The sequence below is a fragment of the Colias philodice genome, chromosome 29 (assembly GCF_061535455.1).
Source record: "Colias philodice isolate Cphi_HAF_F1 chromosome 29, ilColPhil1 Martin Lab GWU primary, whole genome shotgun sequence".
In the NCBI taxonomy this organism is placed as follows: Eukaryota; Metazoa; Arthropoda; class Insecta; order Lepidoptera; family Pieridae; genus Colias; species Colias philodice.
Genome location: NC_143114.1, coordinates 4,787,317 through 4,810,455, shown reverse-complemented (window position 1 = coordinate 4,810,455; position 23,139 = coordinate 4,787,317). Strand labels below are relative to the sequence as shown.

Below are 23,139 nucleotides of genomic sequence, written 5' to 3'. Positions count from 1 at the left end.
TAGACAAGTTATAATTGTCATTTTACTCATTAGGGTAGGTAAAGAGATTAAAGTTTTTTGGATATCTGTAAAAGTTACGGAATAATCGCCTGTACACACTTAAAGATTACACCTGGTATATTTTATAATATTTGCCATATTATATTGTATTTTTCTTCCAGATCGAACCACCGGATCTGTCAGACCGTTACCTATCGTACTCGACAGTGGCTCGCGCCAGTACTCGCCTGGCCAGACCACTGTCAGCTGTGCCTCGTCCACACACTGCCTTGAGACAACGTCATTAGAGAAAAAATGTGTGCGTGTACTAGTATACACACGTAAGAAGTGAAACTTCTTTATAACCTTATTTTTCAAAAAATAATTTACTACTGACAACTACGTACATTCGTCGCAACTTGACAAAAATACGTCGAATCACGCGTGGTAGGGATAAGAACAAGATGGCGCGTAACGAAAAAATGTTACACTAAATTTTTTTCCAACCCCTATAAAGAAGTTTCACTTCAAAAAATAATTGACGTACTGAACACCGAACACCTAGACTCATAATGGCCTATTGATAGATCGTCAAAAATCTGAGTGGCTTTTTTCAAACAATATATTAACTTATAAAATATTCATTGAAATTAACACCTTATTTCATGGTAGTAATGTTCAAAGTTTATTGTATCGCTTATGCTATGCCTTATAATAGCATATGCATAGGCAGAGTTTTGCTTTGGACAATTTTTGAGCGTGATTGTGAGTCTTGTTGTTTATTCTACGTCAATCCAAAAAAACACATGTAGTTTAATAGTTTGAGGTTTTATAAAAAATATGTTAAAAAAGGAAAAAAAAAACGTTTGTAATAAATGCATTTCTTTGAATCTCGATGTACTGAATAGCAAAAGCTATTTTTAATAAAAAAAAAATTCAAAACAGATTCTCTATAGATAAAAATGTAAAAAATAAAAAACGAAAAAGACGCTGACATTTATTTAATTTTAATGATAACTTTATAGATCTCAATAATATTTAACAATGCTAGTCACATTCCCGTGATGTTTTATGTATTCAGGCGTTTTATACACGATTTTCATTTATTACCATTAAAAATTAACTAAATTAAAAACAGCTCTCTAAATAAAAACTTTCTCCATTTATAAAACAAAAAAAGATGACATTTAAATGCCAAACACAAAAAAATTCCCGCCTTTAGATAGACCACAGATAAGAAATCAATCGTTACTTTTTTAAAAAAGGCAGTTATTCCCGTTAAAAATTAACTAAATTCAAAACAGCTCTCTGAATAAAAACTTTCTCCATTTATAAAACAAAAAGAAAATGACGTTTAAATGTCAAAATTTCCCGCCTTTAGATAGACCACAGATAAGAAATCAATCGTAACTTTTTTAATATGTCAATTGTTTCAAATATGCTTATTTTAAACCGTTCGTGTGTAATTCGCTTTAGTCGCATAGAATTTGTATTCGTAGCTTTATATTATTTTACATTATATTGTATCACTGCTTTTTTGTAGGCACATTATTGTGATATTGTAACCTTACAGTATTTTAGTAATAAATAATTTGTGTGGAGCAAAATTGTTTTATTACCCAAGTTCAAAAGGAGTTTTTTAAAAACAATATGCTGCAAATTTTTGCAGAAAAATATACATACCTAAAAAACAGAACTGGAAAATTATTTTTTTTTTAATATAAAATTCTCTGTTGGTTTAATTGCTCTAAGCTTTAAATCGATTGAATATGTTAGTTTTATTTATTTATTTTTAGTCTTTAATTCATAGCAAAATATAATCTGTATATCACGACCTCATAGATTATTAATTTCATTCATGTTTGCTTTCAAAATTCTCGTAATAACACACAATGACTCTAATAAAAGCAATATTACGGGCTCAACCTAAACCCGAAAAGAAGTACTATTCCCCCCCTCCAGAAGTTACAGGTGTAAAAATTAGTAAGAAGAAAAAAGCTAAAGTAAATAATTTAACCTAATAATATTATATACGCGAAAGTATGTAGTAAGTACGTGAGAACTGAACAGATTTTGTTGATATTTGCCTGTTATGTAGCTTATACTATACTAGAACACACATATTATAGAAATACTTGCTATAGTTTATATGTAAAATATGAATATAATATGAAAATAATATTGTGAATGCTTAAAGAAAATCTATATAATATAAATGAAAATTATCTTACGATTTTTCTTAGCAGAAATTATCATTCATTTAGTAGGTTAGTCGTTTTTAAGACGGTCTTTCATTCACTTATTTAAAACCAAGAAGCTTATATCTAATACACTGGAGATTTCAGTATGAACATTAACTTGTAACAAGAAAATATGACCTTGAATGACGCCCGTATACTTTTTTGTCAAGTTAGGTGTGAAAAGGATAAAAAAACATCATCATTTCATACTGAAATCTCCAGTGTATTAGATATAAGCTTCTTGTTTAAAACAGATTACTATAGCGCTCGCCAAACTTCTTGGCAACAAAGTAACGTGGTGGGGGAAGCTTGCGCATATAAAAATGTACTAAAAACTTGATGCGCAAACTTCCCCCACCACGTTACGTTGAGGCCAAGAAGTTTGGCGGGCGCTATACTATCTCGCTCGCTAGAGTCAGGCAATTGCCTACTATATTACCATTCTGGAGTGTACACGTATCTAAAAATTCAAAAATATCTTAGTTTGTAGTACCTGTCTGCCTTTTAAGCCTGTCTGTATGTAACCGATTCCATAATACACGATTTTCACCCACTTTTGACGTGCTGATTTAAATCAAACTTTAAACACTTTTCAAGCATCAATGACTATATACAATAATTTCATTAATTTATCTTTTTAAAGTGTGTTTTTTTTAACTCAATTGTTTTAATAGAAACATCAAGCAATAGGTTCAAAGGTAGATTCTTCTTCGCCCATATATTTGGCCAATCGAATGGTAAGAGATCTACCAGGATGGGTGAATAATGCTCGTGATTTGTATTATGAGAATGTTAAGCTGGTTATGGCTATAAAGGCGGCGCATTTTAAGGTAAGTATTTTGTATGTTGTATTTGATATGTTTAAAAAAATTGGTTGTCGGTTTACTGACGATAGTTGAACGTGACAACGTCCGATTGTGCTTCTTTGTCGCTCGTTCCGCGCTCTCGCTTGCACTTCAAGCCTTACATGGAACGCCTCAGAGCGAGGTAACGCCGCATGAGTCATGTTTTTTCGTGCGTGCAGCCGGCTCTATCGAATTATAAGACACTCTTATAAAGTCAATTGTCACGTCAAAAAGAGTGGGAAGAAAAAATACAGAAAAAAAAAACTATTTGATATTTTTTCTAGAGTTTGTATTGTATTAAGTTAAATCAGTGAGCTGGACAACAAAAACTGGAATATTAAAGATTTCGAATACAAAATTTTTGAATTGAACACTTTTTTTTTTAATTTTTTCGCAGTTTATGCCCGCAACTTCGCTCGCATAGTCAAAGGAAAATGCGCATAGTTTCCGTTGTCTCAAGCTACCAAATTTCATCCAAATCGGTTCAGTGGTTGTGGCGTGTTGAAGAGCACATAGACAGAGTTACTTTCACATTTATAATGTTTGGATTTCATTCTTTTATATGTATCAACCATACTATAATAATGATAAGGTCTATATTTCAATGATCGTAGGGTAAAATCGACAGTCGTTGGACTCGACTACCACCACCGTGTAAGCAATATTACGAACAAAGATTGTACACATACAAACGAATATGTAGGGAAAATAAAAAATTATACAAGCTAATTAAAAGTACTGTAAGTATCTCCAAGCGTTAATATTATTTTTAAGTCACAATTGCCTATCAAAAGGTCGTCAAAAATGCTGTATAAAACATTCATTCAAATTATCGTGGCAGTAAAGTTTAAAGTTCAGATTATATCGCTTACTAGCTGCTCCGCGCGGTTTCACCCCCGTGGCTCCACTCCTGTTGCCTGTAGCGTGATGAAATATAGCCTATAACCTTCCTCGATAAATGGGCTATCTAACACCGAAACAATTTTTCAAATCGGACCAGTAGTTCCCGAGATTAGTGCGTTCAAACAAACATACAAACAAACAAACTCTTCAGCTTTATAATATTAGTATAGATTAAAACTCAGAAATTGTCCGAATCAAAACTCTGCCCAAACGACGCTTTGGCAGTTTTGTATCGTCTCACTCTAGTTGTTGATTTTATGTAAATAGTTTTATTTCAGCCACCACGTCTAGAAACTTCATCGTCTTTAAACAAAGAATGGTTTAACACTAAACTGAGAATAATGCACATGTCACGAAGCGAATTTATATTGTTTCCACTCAAAATAGAGGAAATAATAGAAGACCCAGTGTTCATACCTCCACCGGGCGTCAAGAGACCAAGGTTTGCTTTCTATAGACAAACGCGTAGCAAAAATAAGGAGTAATAATCATCAGAAGAACGTTTTAAAACACAAAAATTATAATATGTACTTACAGTTGAATTAAGAACCTCCTCCTCCTTTTTTAAAGCCGGTAGAAAATATATTTCGCAGATCATTTTTTTCACAAAATAATAAATTTAACATATAATAATTGCCCATAATTGCAAAGTGTGCAAATAACTTGAAAATGGTATCTAATGTCGCGGCCACACTATGCTCCTCGCGCTGCTCATCGCTCTGCTCATCGCGCTGCTGTTATTCGCCGCGACCGCGACATTGCCCTCTCTGGCCACACACTGCTCTACTCGCGCAATTAATCGCGACGCTCCTCACTTGTCTTGTTAATTAAAAGTCAATTTACATGAATAAAAATAATATTTATTTATCAGAGTGTACATAACATTAAAAATCCGTGGTGCCGCTGTTATGGGTACGATGGCAGCAGAGCTTTTCACTGACGTATGTCCGAACACTTGCAAATTATTCCTGGATCTTCTCGATGGTGACGGCGTTGGATATGGCTATGTTGGTACACGGTTCTTTAGGTATGTATGTCTGGATACCTATAGTTAAGACTATTAGTTATAAACGTGGGAGTTTGTAAGGATAAATGAAGAATACAAAAATGAGCCGATATAGTTATGTTTGGGATAGAGATTGATTATTTATACACTACTTTTTATCAGCCAGGTGAAGTTAATTCTTAGTTAATTAGTTAAATTATTAATTATGATTTATTTCTACATTTTTGTGTGTCGCATTGTTCCCCGCAAGGGAATCCATTTGCATTAAAATGTTGCTGATGTTTTTTTTAACAATTTAGTTATGCACGTCCCTCGATTATTACTATTTTTTACCTTAAAAATTAACATATATTTCCATACAAAACCTTTTTGAAACGACTCCGTGTTAACAAAACAAAAATAACGTCACACGTCACCAAAATGACGTCAAATTATGATAAAATTAATCTTGTGTCTAATAGCTTTTTTTACTAGCATATTTCTATTCCTTTTACTGATTTTAATTAAAGTAATCGATCTAGAAGAGATCACCACAGATGCTGGTGTCGGATACCGGGTTAAATGGTCAAAATGATGTCTTCGTTAAGATCGTCAGTCCAGAAGGACAGGTGTTCAGTGCTTACTTTCCAGACGATACGTTAATAGAAGAAGTGAAAAACAGATCAATTGATTATTTCTATCCAAACGGAGAGAACAGTTCGAGCCGGTTTAAGATTGTACGCGTATCCGATACGACAACCCTCCACGATTTTCTCACTATATCCCAAGAACAAGTGGCCATGTTTGACGAGTTACTGCTTATAGAGCGTCGTACGCCAGATGCTGGTGCTCTATGGGATTTGGGGTCGGTTAGAGCGCCACAGCCCAGTGCTATAGCGGCTGCTACAGCCTCTCTACCTTCCCCACAAAACGCAGTTAGACAGCCAAATTTACAATCATTATTATCGACCAATGAATTGTCGTTTGAACTGCGGAAGATTCTGATATCTTTAATCGAAGCTGGAGCTCGATTAGCTGCAGCAGGGCGGAATTACGAGCTAACATTAGCACAGCTATCAGCAGCGTTAGACGAACCGCAGAGGAACCAGCAGTTCACGGTCCAAGTGATCACGCCAGAAGAAATAGCAGCCAGATTAAACGCTACAGAAGAGAACACTGCATCGGTTTCATCTACAAGTGGAGACGATTCGTACAAACGAGCTGAGCATTTGCAGCGGTTTTTAGAAAAGTTTCGTGCGTGGAGAGCGAAGATAATCGAACCGCCGAACCCAGAAGCGCTTGTAACGTTGAAAAATCTTGGGTTTTCGCTAGAAGATTCGGAGGCGGCGCTACGTTATACTGGGAGTAATGTACCAGCTGCTGCGTCATGGTTGATTGGAGAGCGAGGGTCCAGTGTTTTCGAGCTTATCAATGGATTACCAGATGGTTATATCCTGGAGACGTTGTTGAAGCAGCCCCAAATACAAAGGGGTTTGCTAAATACGAGGATGTTGATTGCGTTCATAGCGATGGTCGGGCAGACGGGTAGTGCCTCTCTATGGCTGAACTCTCCTCATGGAAGCCCGTTACTTTCGCAGATATCAAGGACGTATCATTCTGAGAAATATTGCCTCGCTGTGAACCAGTTTTCTGAAGAGAAACGGGAGCAAATGCCGTCGACTTCGCGGCAGAGATAGGTTTTGTTTTTAGGCAGTTTTAATAATGGTGGTTTTAATAAAGACTTTTTGGTGTGTTTAAGTACTTTATTTTATTTTTATGAAGCCAAAAAAATGCCCAATATATTTCATAATATCCTATTACCTAACTATGTATTATCCTGTATTGGCAGTTACTTTTGCGCAGCAATGCGGATTTAATAGTAGTACATTGCATTTATTGTTAAAAATATAGATTACTTATATGACAATCAAAACGACATACCTAAACTAAAAAAATTAAACCACAATTATCTAATACTAGCGGTCCGCCCCGGCTTCGCCCGTGGTACCTACATGTTTTATAGCCTTTACTCGTTGATAATGTAGCTTCGAATGGTGAAAGAATTTTTAAAATCGGTCCAGTAGTTTATGAGCCTATATTCATTACAATCAAACAAACAAACAAAGTTTTCCTCTTTATAATATTAGTGTAGATGATATACATAATAGATAATACATATTATTGTTTCCACTGATATGCATATTCAAAAAGATAAATTTGTAGAAAAGTCCCCAATTTATTCTGGAGTGGTGGAGATGTGGTTCACAATAACGGGTTTGGTTGCTACGCACAGAAGGGCAGATTCCAACCTATCGGGGCTGAAAACTATCATTTTTCCCATTCAATGCCAGGTAAATGTATTTCCCTAAAACGAATTTGTTTATTAAGCTATTGCATAGCTTCTATCGCGGGCCTTGAGCGCGGGGACCGAATCGAGAAATTTAGTAACGAAAAACCTCACGCTCCCCACTCCGACGGGCACGGTGTGACGGAGGTGTGGCTTGAAGGCATAGCATGCAATAGCTTTACCGCGGCAGTCCCCATGTGCCACACGTCTTTTTTATATTATTATTTATCGATCCTGCTTAATAATATACATAATAGGAAAGGGTGTTTTTCTTTCTTTCACGTCGCAACGAAGAGATTGTATGATATTATGATTTAATTATCTAGATATAGACGTGGGGCAACATAGTACAGCTCATTCCCATCGGAAATTAGGTATTCTGACTATGAAGTCGAAGTTAAAAGCTTGTTAATTTTAATGTAATTTTATGTTTGTCCTTCTTATTTTGTTTTCGGTTAACATGCTACCAAAGCTAAACTTCTCTAGGTGGTCTTTCTGTGATATAAGAAGTTACGTGTTCTTGAGATTTTCTGTGGCCAAACGTATTCTGAATCTTCACATTAAACGAATCTTATATTACAGGATTATTATCAATGCGAGTAACAAGAAACGATGAGATGTGCGGTATTTTCAATATAACGTTTAAATCAATACCAAAATTTGATTTGCAAACAATGATATTATATATAGAAACAAGAGGTAGATACGTCATCAACGCACCAAAACTGATTCCGTGAATTGGTCCTATTTGGGACCAATGCAATCAGTCAGATTGTCACCAGTCCCAGTGAGCGTATATGCCGATAGGTACATTAAAGTTGTCGAAAATGCCTTCCTGTGTGTTCAGAAAGTGCACGTATTCGTGCAAAAAAATAAAAAAAGATAAAGGAATATCATATCACAGGAATATCATATATTTTATATTAAATTATTACAGTTTAAGAGTAAAAATAACAATTTACAATTCTTTATGAATGACACTTGCTTGACACGTGTATTGAAATAATGAAAGGGATAAAACATTGCTTCAATCACTAGTGTGACAAAGCTAGCGTACACTGTGTTCAAAGATTATCATGTAGATACGATTATTGAAAATAGAACGGTTATTTTATTAATTTCGATTTGGGTAAATACTTGATTATTTTTATATTTAAATCCACAGTTTACATCCAGTGCATATAATTAACAAATATAGCTATTTATTATATACAATGAAATCGTGATGCCAAAAATGTTTGTTTGCAATAATAAAATGATAAATAAAAATAAAATGATGTTGAATATACGTTAACATTAAAGAAAAGATTATCGCTACTGACGAAAAATGCTATTTGCTTTTCTGTAAATAGCTATTGAACATAAATTTTATTTGTGTTTTAGATAAAAAAGGCTTATACTTCATCCTTTCTTTTATTTCATCCTTTTTTTTCATCTAGGCACCACTATTATTATAATTATTATCCTACAAGTTGGAGTGATGACCTTGTACGGGTTTCGGGAACTGCCTTGAAACGAATAGCGTAAGATCGGTCCTTATGGAGTTCTATAAGGAGGATTATGCAGTATGCTCAGCAGTGGGTGTTTATCGGGTGAAATGATGATGACCGAAAACGAACACCACAGCTAGTAATAAATACTTAATATACAGTTATATCTCCAAAAAAAAATTTTTTTTTTCATTGTAATACGACATCATAATAATCATAAAATAGTAAATGAAATTGTCACATTTAGGAAACCTAACATCTATATTCTATAACATTGAACCTTCTGTGTCGTTAGTCTATGCCAATTACCATGGCAACTATTTGTTTATTTATATTTAATTGGCGAATTCTTATGACTTTTGCTTACACCTGCGCGGAAGTGACAAACTATCTTTGTCTTTTTTGTTTATATCATTTTATTAGAGCCATCTCTCTTATACAGTCTGTCAATGTAATAAATTAAGTAAAATGAAAATTGTATTTGTGTGTGCCTGACACTGCATATGAAGCATTTTTTTTGGATATATTGTGAGTATATAACGTATCTATACATAAAATATCATTGTTTGCAAAGCGTTGTTTTTGGAAGAGTAAGTACCCTGCTAGTTTTAGATGTGTTTTTAGTCACGAAGTCTCCTCTGAAAATCAGCGCAGTAACTACCTAAATACTAAATACCTACATTTTTTATTTTAAATTGGTTGCTTTGCTGACGGGGTGCCCTTTATGCTATTATTGCTGTTTTTCAGTTTTAAATATTATTTTACGAGTATATACATGGTGGCAAATAATAATTACTATTTATATTTCCAGATAATTCGTCCAAACAACACCTATGAAATGATGAAATCTCTAGGTTCTCCCCTAAATACGCAGCCCATAGTTGAAATTACATCAACTAAACGATTTGACGGCCATTGGCGGTATGGCGTAAGGAACACAAATCTAGCTTCTGTAAGAAATCAAATAATGTGATAATAAAGTGTATGCAAAATATTCAGTTTTTCATTAAAACCCTATGTAGTTAGTTACCCTGCTTTTATGAAATTCATTTTTGAAAAGTTCCATGAAAAATCCAAGATTTAAGTAAGAAAAAGTACCTATTTTAAAACAATAATTAGGTATTATTGGTTACTATACCTACAACCTACCTACTAATATACCTATACCTAGGGTTTCCGAGTTCTGTGGATGCAAATATTCTTAAATTTTATGGGTCTCCAGATTCTAGACTTATAAATAGAAAAGACAATCAATACAATGTTTCGATATCTGAATACTGAGATCTTTTAGGTTAAGTTCAAGCTTACTATTCTCATAATCACGCTCAAAAATTGTCTGAAGCATATCGCTGAGTTTTTTAATGAGCGAATGTTGTTACTTATGATGTTAGCCATCTTGTCCTGCGAGGTTGCTCGTTTTTACAAGTAACCCTGTATGTGTGCGTCCACACATTCAGCGCGGTGGCGGCGGCCTAGGCGGGCGCGACGAGCGGGCGCTCGCGGTGGCCACACCGACGCGCGAGCTCAAGTAGCGGTTCGACGTTTTTCGGGTGTTGCAAACTTTGGACGATTTGCTATTTTTACTGGACAGTCCTATTTTGAGATGAGATCATTATAGAAGTTGTACACGAAATAAATAAAACAGAGGAATAACGGGTGAATCTTATATGAAGAATTGAGATTATACCCTACAAAATTACTGTGGTGTATATAAGTGTTTTAGATTGAATCGCACTTATAAATAAAGAAGTTTCACTTCAACAATTAAGTATTTACCGCTATTTTACGAAAAACAATAAAGGATATAATATAAGAAGTCGAGCGACAAGACCGAACTGGTTTGATACCCCCGCCGTCCGCGCATTGGGTCGCTTGCTGACTAGGCCCGTAGTGTGGCCAGAACGCGCGGATAGGAGAGTTTGAAAACTACGCGCGCTGGCTCGCTCATTACCGTCGCACTAGGCTTCCGCCATAGTCATGTCAATGTGGACGCAAAGGCGCGTTTCATACGTTTGATATTTCGCGCCCGCCGTCGCAACCGCGCTAGGCTCGCAGTGTGGACCTGCACTATAACTTTGATCATTACTGCCCTGAAGTAAAGTGTCAATTTTTTCGGACAATTCAACAAGTCTATTATCGACATTGTCCTCAACAATATTCAAAAACGCACCTTTCGCATGTGACACTTCGATGCTACTCGGGAAAAAATTGTTATTTGATTTTGAATTTTATTTTAATGAGTGCAATGTCGATAATAGTTTGACAATGAAAAATGCTATGCACTGCGCTCCACCATATCTGCGCCGGCCCTTCGTAAAGTACAGGACATCGCCAAAAAGGAGTAAAATAAAACAAACAACTTATTTCACACATTTATTCAACAATGTAAATTATATAAAAGAAATAACTTAAACAATTATATTTAATGCCTCTTGCCATTTTTCCGAAATACCATTTATATAAAAAATCCTATTAAAATACCTAATATTTATGACACGTAAAGCTGTAGCAATATTATAAAACTAGCTTCCGCCCGCGGCTTCGCCCGCGTGGTGTTTTGATAAAAGGTAGCCTATTTCGCAGGGTCTAAAGATTGTCTGTGTCAAATTTCATCAAAATCGGTTGAGAGGTTTAAGCGGGAAAGCGTAACAGACACACAGACAGAGTAACTTTCGCATTTATAATATTATAAGTAGGGATTATATTATGAAGGTAAACAAACTTATACTATTATAAGTTTGTTGGTTTGACTGCGCTAATCTCAGTAACTACTGGATCGATTTCAAAATTTATTTAAATGTTTGATATTATGTACAAGATCCCGGACCGCTAGTTATTCAATATCTTAAAAAATGTTTGTATGTAGAAACTTTAAGCGTTAAGAAAGAGAGATAACATCACAGTATTTTGTCTCTTTCCAAACTAACCAACACATCTTTAAAATCCTACAAATCCTACTAATATTATAAATGCGAAAGTTTGTGAGGATGTGTGTGTGTGTTTGTTACTCTTTCACGCAAATACTACTGAACCGATTACAATGAAATTTAGCACACATATAGAAGGTAACTTGGATTAACACATAGGATAGCTTTTATCCCGGAAATCCCGCAGAACGGGAACTATGCGGGTTTTTCTTTGCGGGCGAAACCGGGGCGGACTGCTAGTTTTTATATACATATTATTAAAAAGACTAGGCTAGTCTATATAATACAAATAATTCGCCCAATGTCGCGAAGCGTAAAAATATATTTATTATTTATTAATATTTAAATTTAAACATTTTCTAGTAGCGTAGTTTCTTATATATGAGTATGAATTTGCGTGTTAGAATTTTTGAAGTTTAACTTTGAGTTTGAGTATGAGTTTGAGTGTGACTTTTAGTTTGAGTTTGAGTATGAATTAAAATAAATTTGCGTGTTACAATATTTGAGTTTGAGTATGAATTTGAGTTTAAGTTAACTACAGCTTCACGCTTCAGTCTTGTTGAGTGTAGAAACTAATGACATTTTAGTGTATTTAATATCGTGAGTCCGCATAAATCTTCATCTCTCATCTTGCGTTTGAGAAATTTGAATAATTTCCTGTAACAAAAAATATCTTTTTTAAAAATATTATGGGGAAAAAGATGCTTCTATTCTTAAAATTTAAAAGATTATTTTTCCGAATCTATACTTATACTAGCGGTCCGCCCTGGCTTCGCCCGTGGTACATAATATTTACGTTTTCTCTACATAAGAACCATCCTCGTACTTCAAGGAATATAATAAAAAAAGAATTATCGAAATCGGTTCAGCCGTTCTCGATGTAAAGGACGAGTACACGCAGGCGGTAACGGGGCTCCCCGCGCAGCGGCTCCACGTGTATGAGGCGGAATATTAACGCTGCACGTGGCAGAGAGGCGCACCGCGGTTTCGACGAGGCGCACCGCGGTTTCGCCTATCGCGCTGTACTCAGTACGCCACGTGCATTGCGTTTACACGTGGAGGAGGCGTGGCCTAGGCGGCAAATGCAAGACAGCCGCCGCCGCTTTTGGATGCCGCCGCCGCTTTGAGTCTCGCCGCCTTTTGGATGCCGCCGCCGCTTTGTGCCTCGCCGCCGGGCGGCCGCTTTGAATCCCCCCGCCGGCGACGCATATAAATAGCCCGAATTCTCAAATGGAGTTCAGTTCGAGCAAGTGCTTACTCCAGACCAGTAGCGAATAAGTACTAATAGTGATCAGTTAGAGCAAGTCCTTATTACAGACAAGTAGTTAATAAGTAATAGTGATTAGGATTATAAATTGTAATTGTAAAGAGAAAATATATGTACTTATGTATGTCGAAGGAAGGGTTTTATTTCGACCACGAACCCCAAAAATTATACAGTCCACAACAACGTGTGGTCCTTCGATCGCCGGATAACAAGGTGTGACCCTACGATCGCCGAATAACAACGTGTGATCCAACGAGCGCCGGATACTTCAAGAAAGAAACGCTGCACGTGGAAGACCAGATCCTGCCGAAGAGAGGTACGCATCGGCAACGAGCTCACCTTCGAGGGACGAATATCGGCAAACCGGTAACGTTGGTACTAGCCTGCTGGTGTTTTTGATCGTCACCAGGCGAGTCAGGTACCTACCGACGGGGCCGCGCTGTTGGTACTAGTCCAATAAGGTGAGTCGTAAGGTTTTTTACGGGCAGACACGGGCCGCCAGTGGTGACCTAGTGGTACGCGCCGGGAATCAGGGGTGCTGGTCAGCGGAACGAGTCTGCCAGTATAAGCCTGCGGTGCGTCACCTCTTTAGGCATGGTGGTAACCCGCAGCCAGGGTGACGCTGTGGAAGTTGAAGACCGGAGCCAGGAGACAGAGCGTGTGCGGCAAGAACGAATGCGGCGGCTGGTGCTGGACCCGTTAGCATCGCCGTCTGACGCACGCTTGACGTCAGCCACAGAAACAATGGAGATCCCGCCGCAACCGCGACGGCATTCGCCAGCGAGATCCGCTAGATCGGTGCGGTCGTCGGCGAGTACGGCGCGGCGGATTAAGGCGGCGGAATTAGAAGCGGCAGAGCAACTCGCCGCTTTACAGAGAAAAGAACTACAAATTGAGAAAGAACTAATAAATAAACGCTTACAGTTCGAGGTGTCCGCCATACAGGAAGACGAGGGCCTGCCGGAAGATGCCGTCACCGCGACAGAAGAACGAAACAAGGTGGACGAGTGGCTCCAGTCACATCCTGTGCCGAAGGATGACGGACACCAGCGATCCGAACAAAGAAGAGGAAGATCGCCGACGCCGACCAGACGAACAGGAATAGAGCAGCTGGCGGCGTCCCTGGAGAAGATGGCGCGACCGCGCCTACGCCATGCGGACCTTCCTATATTTTCAGGTGCGATCGAAGAGTGGCTGCCGTTCCGAGCAGCCTACCGGGACACAAGCAGCATGTACCAAGTGTCCGACGCAGAAAACATCCAGCGGCTGCGTACATGCCTGAAGGGGGAAGCAAGGGACGCCGTGGCAGCGCTGCTTCACACTGCTTCATCACCTGAAGCAGTCATGAAAACCTTGGAGCAGTGCTTCGGGAGGCCCGAGATAATTATCGACAGGGCCATGGAGGACCTGAGGAAGCTGCCGCGACCTGGAGCAGCGGCCAAGGACATCAACAGTTTCGCTGTGAAGGTACAGAACGTGGTATGCATACTTCAAACCATAGATAGGAAAGGGTATTTATACAACCCTATGCTAGCAAGGGAGATATTGGACAAACTAAGTCCGCACCTGCGGTCCAGATGGTGCGACTATGCATATTCACAGGAAGGAACGGCAGATCCGGAAATTGTGGTGCTGTCCCGCTTCCTGATGAGAGAGGCGGACCAGGCGCTCCGCTATACATACGCGCCGACGAGCAGCACTGCGCCAGCGCGCAGAGACACCATGGCAGCAGCGGCAGCAGCGGCAGTGCGACCTGCTCCACCAAGAAGGAAGTCGGCAGTATACGCCATAGTTTCCAGCAGTGGTGATGAAGAGGAGAAGAAAGAAGAGAAGAAAGAAGAGAAGAAAGAAGACTTCTGCCTGTGCTGCGGGCGCGACCACACCATGGTTGCCTGCCCGCGCTACGCCAAGCTGTCGGTGGATGAGCGGTGGGCGCTGGTGAGGGAAAAGGGCGCCTGCTTCAAGTGCGCCACGAAGAGACATCGGCGCATCTACTGTCGAGCGAAACCATGCGGCGTGAACCAGTGCCACCGCCCGCATCATTCATCACTGCACGACGTAAGAAGAGAAGAGCCTGCTGCGTCGACCGAAGAAACCGTCATGGCGGTTGCTGACCGCGCAACCGCACCGCCCCGCGCCGTCCTGCTGAAGATGTGTCCAGTCACCGTCGTCGGCCCACGGGGGGAGGTATCGACGCACGCACTGCTTGACGAGGGCTCCACCATCACCCTCATTGATGAGGACCTGGCGCGACAGATCGGCGCCGAAGGTCCCGCCACGCCGCTCCGCATCCACGGGGCGAACATGGAGCAGATTGAAGAAGGAAGTCGGCTGGTGACGGTGCAGCTGCGGGGGCAGAGCGACGGGACACTACACGACCTGCGCGCCCGCACGATGAAGAGGCTACAGTTGCATCAGCAGTCCATCCCGGGTTCCCTGCTTCGGTACAGACACCTGCGCGACATACCGGAACATGAGGTATGTTACGAACAAGCACGCGCGGGTGTCCTGGTGGGTACCGACCACTGGGAGCATATCGTGACAAGAGAACTTCGGACGGGCGGCGCAGACGAACCTGCCGCCTCCAAGACAAATCTCGGCTGGGTGATACATGGGACAACGCCGCGTCGAATGATCGTCGAAAGGGACTGCGTGCTTCACGTCCGAGAACAGCAGCAAGCGGACCTACGGCTGCACAACCTGGTGGAAGAACACTTCAAGATAGAATCATTGAACATAGCCAGTAGACCGCGCATTGGTGAAGCCGACCGACGAGCGACGTCAATCGTCGAGATGACTACGAAGAAGACGCCGGGCGGGTATGAAATCGGCCTGCCATGGAAAAGAGATAATGTCCGCATGCCGCCGAGCTACAATGCCGCGCTGCGGAGACTTCTGAAGATTGAAGCCAAGATGGACGCCGCGCCGGAATTCGCAGCCGAGTACACCAAGCAGATGAACAACTTATTTGAGAAAAGGTATGCGGTTCCATGCGATGGCAGTGAAGGCGAGAGCAGCGTGTGCTGGTACCTGCCGCATTTCGCTGTGACCAATCCCAACAAGCCAGGGAAGCAGCGATTGGTTTTCGATGCGGCAGCTAAAAGCCACGGGACTTGTTTAAAGGACGAACCGATACCTGAAGAAGAGGGCGAGCAGTTTGCGGGCTGGCTGGCGCAGCTGGAAGCGGTCGGCGCGCTACGTTTTCCGCGATGCTACGCAACGGACAACGTCGAAGACATCGAGCTGCACGTGCTATGCGACGCCAGTGAACAAGCGTATGCAGCCGTGGCGTACTGGCGTATGCGGCGAACGGACGGCAGCGTGCAAGTTAAACTCTTCTCGGCGAAAGCAAAGGTGGCACCACGGCGCGCGCAGACAATCCCGCGCCTAGAGCTGCAGGCGGCGGTGATCGGCGCCAGACTCGCCGATCAGATAAGAAGAGAGCACAGGTATGACATATCTCGTACTTGGTTTTGGACAGACTCATCGACGGTGGTGCACTGGGTGCGCAACGATGCAAAGAGATACACGCCGTTCGTCGCGCATCGCCTCGGTGAGATTGGAGAACTAACACAAAGGGAAGAGTGGCGGTGGCTGCCGACTCATGAAAACGTTGCCGACGACGCCACCCGCCTAAGTTTCACCACGGGACATGATCGATGGTTCCAGGGTCCAGAATTCCTGACAAAGACGGAGGACCAGTGGCCCACGGAGAAGGAACTACGAGAAACTACGGACGAGGCCGATGTACTGCATGTAAGCGAGCTGCCACGGAAGATGGAATGGCTGCCGGATCCAGAGCGCTTCTCCAAATTCCGCACACTGGTGGGAGCAACAGCAAGGGTGCTCGCATTCATTGACATACGCATCAGACACACGGCGACGAGACTAGAATGTCGCCACCTGGAGCAAGCCGAACGACTGCTGGTGCAGCGCGCACAGAACGACAGCTTTGGAGAAGACATAAAGCGAATCAAGGACGCGCGCCCCATCAGCAGATCCAGTAGACTGTACAAATTGGACCCGGTAATGGAAGACGGCGTGCTGAGAGTAAGGGGCCGCATAAACGCAGCCACGGCACCCGACACAATGAAGAAGCCGGTAATCCTCGACGGCCGGCACAGAATAACCAGACTAATAGTGTTACAGGAACATTGTGCCGCCGGACACGCCAACCGCGAGCGCGTCACCAACGACCTGAGGCAGCGCTACTGGGTCATCCACCTGCGGCCTACAGTGCGCGCTGTGGAGAAGAACTGCGCGCTGTGCCGAGTACGCCGAGCCATGCCGCAGGTCCCAGCCAAAGGGGACTTGCCGCGCGCTCGCCTCGACCCGTTCCACCGACCCTTCACCAACTGCGGGGTCGACTACTTCGGGCCAATGATGGTCAAGATCGGACGAAGAAGAGAGAAGAGATGGGGCGCGCTGTTCACATGCCTGACATCGCGAGCCGTGCACCTGGAGCTCGTCGCATCTCTGTCAACGGACTCAGCCATCATGGCGCTGAGAAGGATGGCAGCTCGCAGAGGGTGGCCTCGTCTGATGTACTCAGACAACGGTACAAACTTCAGGGGCGCCGATCAAGAACTGAAGAAGGCGTACAACGAGTGGGCGCCGGCGCTACAAGAAGAAGCGCTGCGCCACCGGATGGAGTGGCGCTACATACCGCCGGGTGCGCCGCATCAAGGCGGTGCATGGGAGCGGCTGGTGCGGTCGGTGAAAACCGCGCTCGGCGCGACACTACGGGAGAAGGCGCCGACAGAAGAGGTGCTGCGGACTCTACTCACCGAGGCGGAGTTCGCGGTGAACGCGAGGCCGCTGACTCACGTAAGCGTGAGCCCAGACGACCCCGAAGCCCTCACGCCCAACCACTTCCTGTTGGGCTCCTCAACGGGACTGCCGACGACGGGGCCGTGCGACGAAGCAGACCGACGGACCTGGCGCGCCAGCCAGGCGCTCGCCGACCACTTCTGGCGCAGATGGATCAAGGAGTACCTACCGACGCTCGTGCCACGGGGGGAGGCGCGAAAAGACACGCGACGCCTCGAGGAAGGTGACGTGGTCATCATCGTGGACCACGTCTTGCCGCGCAACACATGGCCCATGGGGGTCGTGGTGCGCGTTCACGCCGGGCCGGACGACGCTGTGCGGGTAGCCGAAGTGAAGACAAAGAGCGGGATCTTCAGACGCCCCGTCAGCAAGCTCGTCGTGATGAAGGAGGCTACGCAAGCTACGCCGGGGGGAGGACTGTAAAGGACGAGTACACGCAGGCGGTAACGGGGCTCCCCGCGCAGCGGCTCCACGTGTATGAGGCGGAATATTAACGCTGCACGTGGCAGAGAGGCGCACCGCGGTTTCGACGAGGCGCACCGCGGTTTCGCCTATCGCGCTGTACTCAGTACGCCACGTGCATTGCGTTTACACGTGGAGGAGGCGTGGCCTAGGCGGCAAATGCAAGACAGCCGCCGCCGCTTTTGGATGCCGCCGCCGCTTTGAGTCTCGCCGCCTTTTGGATGCCGCCGCCGCTTTGTGCCTCGCCGCCGGGCGGCCGCTTTGAATCCCCCCGCCGGCGACGCATATAAATAGCCCGAATTCTCAAATGGAGTTCAGTTCGAGCAAGTGCTTACTCCAGACCAGTAGCGAATAAGTACTAATAGTGATCAGTTAGAGCAAGTCCTTATTACAGACAAGTAGTTAATAAGTAATAGTGATTAGGATTATAAATTGTAATTGTAAAGAGAAAATATATGTACTTATGTATGTCGAAGGAAGGGTTTTATTTCGACCACGAACCCCAAAAATTATACAGTCCACAACACTCGAGTTATGCGCTTACCAACACATTTTGCGATTCATTTTTATATATAAGAAGATTAGAGTGTGTTTGATTATTTGAACGCGCTAATCTCGGGAACTACCGGTCCAATTTGAAAAATTCTTTCGGTGTTAGATAGCCCATTTATCGAGGAAGGTTTATCGAGGCTATACATATATCATTACAGGAAACATCGGAGCACAGCTAGTAAATAAATAATATTACAGAAGCGAAATTTTTTTAAGTGAATCTTCTTTAGGCGCGTTGAGAGTCACATTTCAAAGTCGCGTCATGGTAATACCGTCACGTCATGGAGTGAGGCGACGATTGAATCTTGTCTAAGAAGTTTCACTTCTGACACGAGTGCTTTTTAATGAAAGATCTTCCTCACATTACTATTTCTTTGAATCCAAACGACTGACTCAATATATTTTTTAAACTATTATTATAAACACTATGAATGTTGTTGTATACATATAATGGCATTCTAGCTGCACCCACACATGCTATTCAACTCTTAATATATATAAATGTCGTGTCACAATGTTTGTCCTCAATGGACTCCTAAATCACTTAACCGAATATAATAGAATTCGCACACCATGTGCAGTTCGATCCAACTTGAGAGATAGGATATGTTTTATCCCGGAAATCCCTCGGGAACGGGAACTATGCGGGTTTTTCTTTGAAAACGCGGGCGAAGCCGCGGGCGGAAAGCTAGTATAATATAGATTTAAAAGTTAACATATTTGTACAAGGTACGATGGGATTGACATCGTCCTTTTGGACAAAAATCCCTAAATAAACAAAGATTTAAAAAAAACGATCATTTATTGAAGTTAAACTTCTTTATCGGGGTTGAATATAAAATTAGTGTAACTTCTTTATCGGGGTTGAAAATAAATTTAGTGTAACATTTTTTCGTTACGCGTGACATTTTTCCGTTACGCGCCATCTTTTTATTATCCCTACCACGCGTGATTCGACGTATTTCTGTAAAGTTGCATATATAGTAAATTATTTTTGAAAAAATAAGGTCATAAAGAAGTTTCACTTCTTACGTGTGTACACTAGTACACGCACACATTTTTTATTTATTTATTTATTATCTCACCATATAGTCCTGGGCGCGTGTCCCCAGTCGTGCGGCACTGACTTGGCCACTCGCCGCAAAGTTTCCACGGGAACCATTTCGTCTGCCACTATTGTTGTTATACCTGTCACACAATAATAAGTAAATTATTTATTTGCTAATATTATAAAGCTGCAGAGTTTGTTTGTTTGAACGCGATAATCTCGGGAACTACTGGTCCGATTTGAAAAATTCTTTCGGTGTTAGATAGCTCATTTATCGAAGAAGGCTATATCACGCTAAGACCATCAGGAGCGGAGCACTGCGGGTAAAACCGCGAAGCACAGCTAGTTTAAACTAAATTTCAAACTAGTATAAACATTATTAATTAAATATATACGTCCTTACAAATACTTGCATCACTACATAGTATAAAACAAAGTCGCTTTCTCTGTCCCTATGTCCCTTTGTATGCTTAAATCTTTCAAACCACGCAACGGATTTTGATACCGTTTTTTTAAATAGATAGACTGATTCAAGAGGAAGGCTTTAGTATATAATTTACAAAGCGGGCGAAGCCGCGGGCGGGAAGCTAGTGAATAATAAAAAAAAGTTTAATGACATAAAAAAGGTGATCCACTGACTACCAAACTAGTTAAACACTGTATTGCTTCTCCCTTAATAATAACATTGGTCGCGCCAATATAAAAAATATACGTAAATATATTCTCGATATGAAAGTGGACTGTATTTAGATCTACGCGGTGTTAGCAAAGAGGGATAGACGGGATCATACGGCACGTACCTCGTCGGAGGGAGTAGCGTCCAGAACACACGCGCCGCCACGCGGTCAGGGTCCTCCAGCTCGCGGCGGGCAAGAACGGCGTCCAGTCCCACACTCCACACAAACACACACGCGGCGGTGAGCGCGACCAAGGGCCGGGGCACGGGATACCCCGGTGGTGTTACAAGGGCACAATGCCTGATGATCTAGAGAGCCTCGTGGAAGCTCTCCGGCGGTGGCCGAGTCCCGAACCTCGCGAAGGCACGGAGCGAACCCGACTGACAGCAGCGACAAGCACGTCGCGTTCACGTCTTATTGGACGTGTCACGTGGTTAGTGACCACGCGATGATTGGTTGTGCTCGTATGTAGGGAAGGATGAAGGAACACACCACAAACAATAAACGTTTAATTTCTACATTTACTATTTTAATTATATTGGCGTTACCATATCCACCCGCCCTAAATGGGTCACCATTTAAAACCAATCATAAGATACAGCGAAAAACTATGACTCTAGGATCGCATAATGCGCGCGGGTTGATAAAAGTCCTAAGAGCCACGGCGGTAATATAAATAACAAGTTCTATGGCTCTAGGAGCGCAAAATGCGAGCGGGATAATAAAAAAATCCTAAAAGTCACGGCGGAAATATAACTAACAAATTCTATGACTCTAGGATCGCGTAATGCGAGCGGGGTATATAAATTCCTAAAGTCACGGCGGTATTACAACTAACAAATTCTATGACTCTAGGATCGCGTAAAGCGAGCGGGGTATAAAAAATTCCTAAAGTCACGGCGGTATTATAACTAAGAAATTATAAACGAAAGCGGTGCAAAAACTTAAAATTAAACTTAACTAACTGCGGTAATATACTAATGCGATATAACTATTGTCTTGGAAGCGGACATAAACGAACGACCGGGCGAAGGTAAGTTCCCTTGGCGGTTCTAACTGTACAAACGCGCGCGACGTCGTCCTTTGAAGGATGTACTTTCTCTACGACGGCTAAAGGCCAGGTTAGGGGCGGTGTATTATCATTTATCACAACCACGACCGTTCCAGGAGTAATAGGTGTGGAAAGCGTATTCCATTTCTGCCTAACCTGCAGACCGTGTAAGTATTCTAATCTCCAACGTTTCCAAAACGACTGGACTAACTTGTCCAGTAGCGAATGCCTATCAAGTAAACTGACGTGATCAGATTTGACTTGCGGCGCGGGTAAAGCTAATAAAAGCGCGGTTATTAAAATAACACGAAACAAATGTGTTATAATATTCATATATTTAATATGATAATAATCAATGATCATGATAATTATGTGATCATTGTGCGGTGATATCACTGGATGCTTATGTGCACATTCCAGGGCGGTATCGCTTAGACGTCCGATGAGGATAAGTCTGTTGCGAATAAAAGGCCTCAAGCGGTTGAGAGCCTGCGAATAAAATTTATAAAAGAGTATATTATAATACTCCTCTGCAAAATATTTATTTTGCAGGGCGGGAATAATTTTATTCTCAGCGAAATTAGGTTCCTCTACGGTCATCATAACACCGCGGCGGGGTAATAATATAAGGAACCTATAAATATAAAATACACGACGCGCCGAGACGCGAAGGGCGGTATCGTATAAAGCGCAATGCTTTATAGGCGGGCACACAGTGTGCGCTAATAATTTTCGTTCGGGAATGTCTGCAATAGACTCACCATCGAGACTCCTAGGAGGCCAATCAGATGGGTCCGAACGAGCCCACTGGGGTCCTTGGAACCACAGAGGGTGCGAGACGAGATTTTGTGGCATAATGCCACGCGAAAGAACATCAGCGGGAATTTCAATACCAGAAACATGGTAGAAATTATCTGATGGGATGTTATACACGACTGTGGGAGCAACGAAGCCCATCATGTCCCACAGACGGGCGGCAATTGACAAGATGGAGTGCTTAGTGCACATCACATCGGCGGGAGCGGTAATTTTAAAATAAAAACAATCATCAACGGTAGACCAATGCAGACCAAGTAATTTATGTTGCACGGTCTTATCAAACTCCACCGCGGAGGGTAAAAGTTTGTGCGAAGCGGGAAGATTATCTAACACATTTTTGCTATTACTATTCCATTTAATAAGATCCCACTGAGCTCCCTTAAACAAATCGATGAGCTGCTGCGAAACTGCTTCACATTCCGTGGGAATAGAGGAGGCGATATCATCCATATACAACGAGGAAGACGCAATGCCACTCGCGAGCGGATATTTCGCGCCGTCATCTTCTACGAGCTGTCTTACCGTGCGCAGTGCATGATAAGGACTAGACTTGATGCCGAAGCAAACTCGATTAAATTGATAAAGAAGCAGCGGATCCTGCGGGCTGAAACGATATAAAAAACATTGAAAACGACGATCAAACTCACGCACGAATATCTGCAGAAACTGTTGGCGGCAATCGGCGGTCATGGCAATCGCGTGGAGACGAAAACCTAA

At 42.3% G+C, this 23,139-nt stretch overlaps 4 protein-coding genes across 4 annotated transcripts in view; 3 read left to right on the top strand and 1 right to left on the bottom strand.

Annotated features, from left to right (window-relative positions):
- Klp64D (kinesin-like protein 64D) overlaps nt 1-23,139 on the top strand; it is a 153,362-nt gene that overhangs the window by 35,075 nt on the left and 95,148 nt on the right. The window contains exon 14 of the mRNA XM_089713024.1: nt 162-304. Coding sequence (XP_089569150.1) covers nt 162-287 — 126 coding nt within the window. The 3' untranslated portion in view covers nt 288-304. The remainder of the gene's footprint in view (nt 1-161; nt 305-23,139) is intronic.
- Nucleotides 1,872-9,764, top strand: LOC149475953 (uncharacterized). Its single transcript, XM_089713072.1, has 8 exons — nt 1,872-1,982; nt 2,894-3,049; nt 3,679-3,804; nt 4,246-4,409; nt 4,839-4,994; nt 7,176-7,303; nt 7,882-8,006; nt 9,601-9,764. The coding sequence occupies exons 1-8, from the start codon at nt 1,872-1,874 to the stop codon at nt 9,760-9,762; spliced, it is 1,128 nt and encodes a 375-aa protein (XP_089569198.1). The 3' UTR covers nt 9,763-9,764.
- On the top strand, nt 5,385-6,649 carry Kpc2 (Kip1 ubiquitination-promoting complex subunit 2). The gene has a single exon (XM_089713070.1). The coding sequence runs from the start codon at nt 5,510-5,512 to the stop codon at nt 6,647-6,649; it is 1,140 nt and encodes a 379-aa protein (XP_089569196.1). The 5' UTR covers nt 5,385-5,509.
- The window catches only part of LOC149475952 (uncharacterized), a 35,016-nt gene continuing 23,844 nt past the window's right edge, over nt 11,968-23,139 (bottom strand). The window contains exons 7-8 of the mRNA XM_089713009.1: nt 19,913-20,015; nt 11,968-12,373 (exon numbers count right to left, since the gene is read on the bottom strand). Of these exons, the coding sequence (XP_089569135.1) occupies nt 12,289-12,373; nt 19,913-20,015 (188 nt within the window). The 3' untranslated portion in view covers nt 11,968-12,288. The remainder of the gene's footprint in view (nt 12,374-19,912; nt 20,016-23,139) is intronic.

Excerpts from the sequence above, each read along its gene's own strand:
- LOC149475953 (XM_089713072.1), top strand. The coding sequence starts at position 1,872 with ATGACTCTAATAAAAGCAATATTACGGGCTCAACCTAAACCCGAAAAG. Across the intron at positions 1,983-2,893 it reads GTAAGAAGAAAAAAGCTAAA|AAACATCAAGCAATAGGTTC; the intron begins GTAAATAATTTA and ends TTGTTTTAATAG. Across the intron at positions 8,007-9,600 it reads TAGAAACAAGAGGTAGATAC|ATAATTCGTCCAAACAACAC; the intron begins GTCATCAACGCA and ends TTATATTTCCAG.
- Kpc2 (XM_089713070.1), top strand. The coding sequence starts at position 5,510 with ATGCTGGTGTCGGATACCGGGTTAAATGGTCAAAATGATGTCTTCGTT.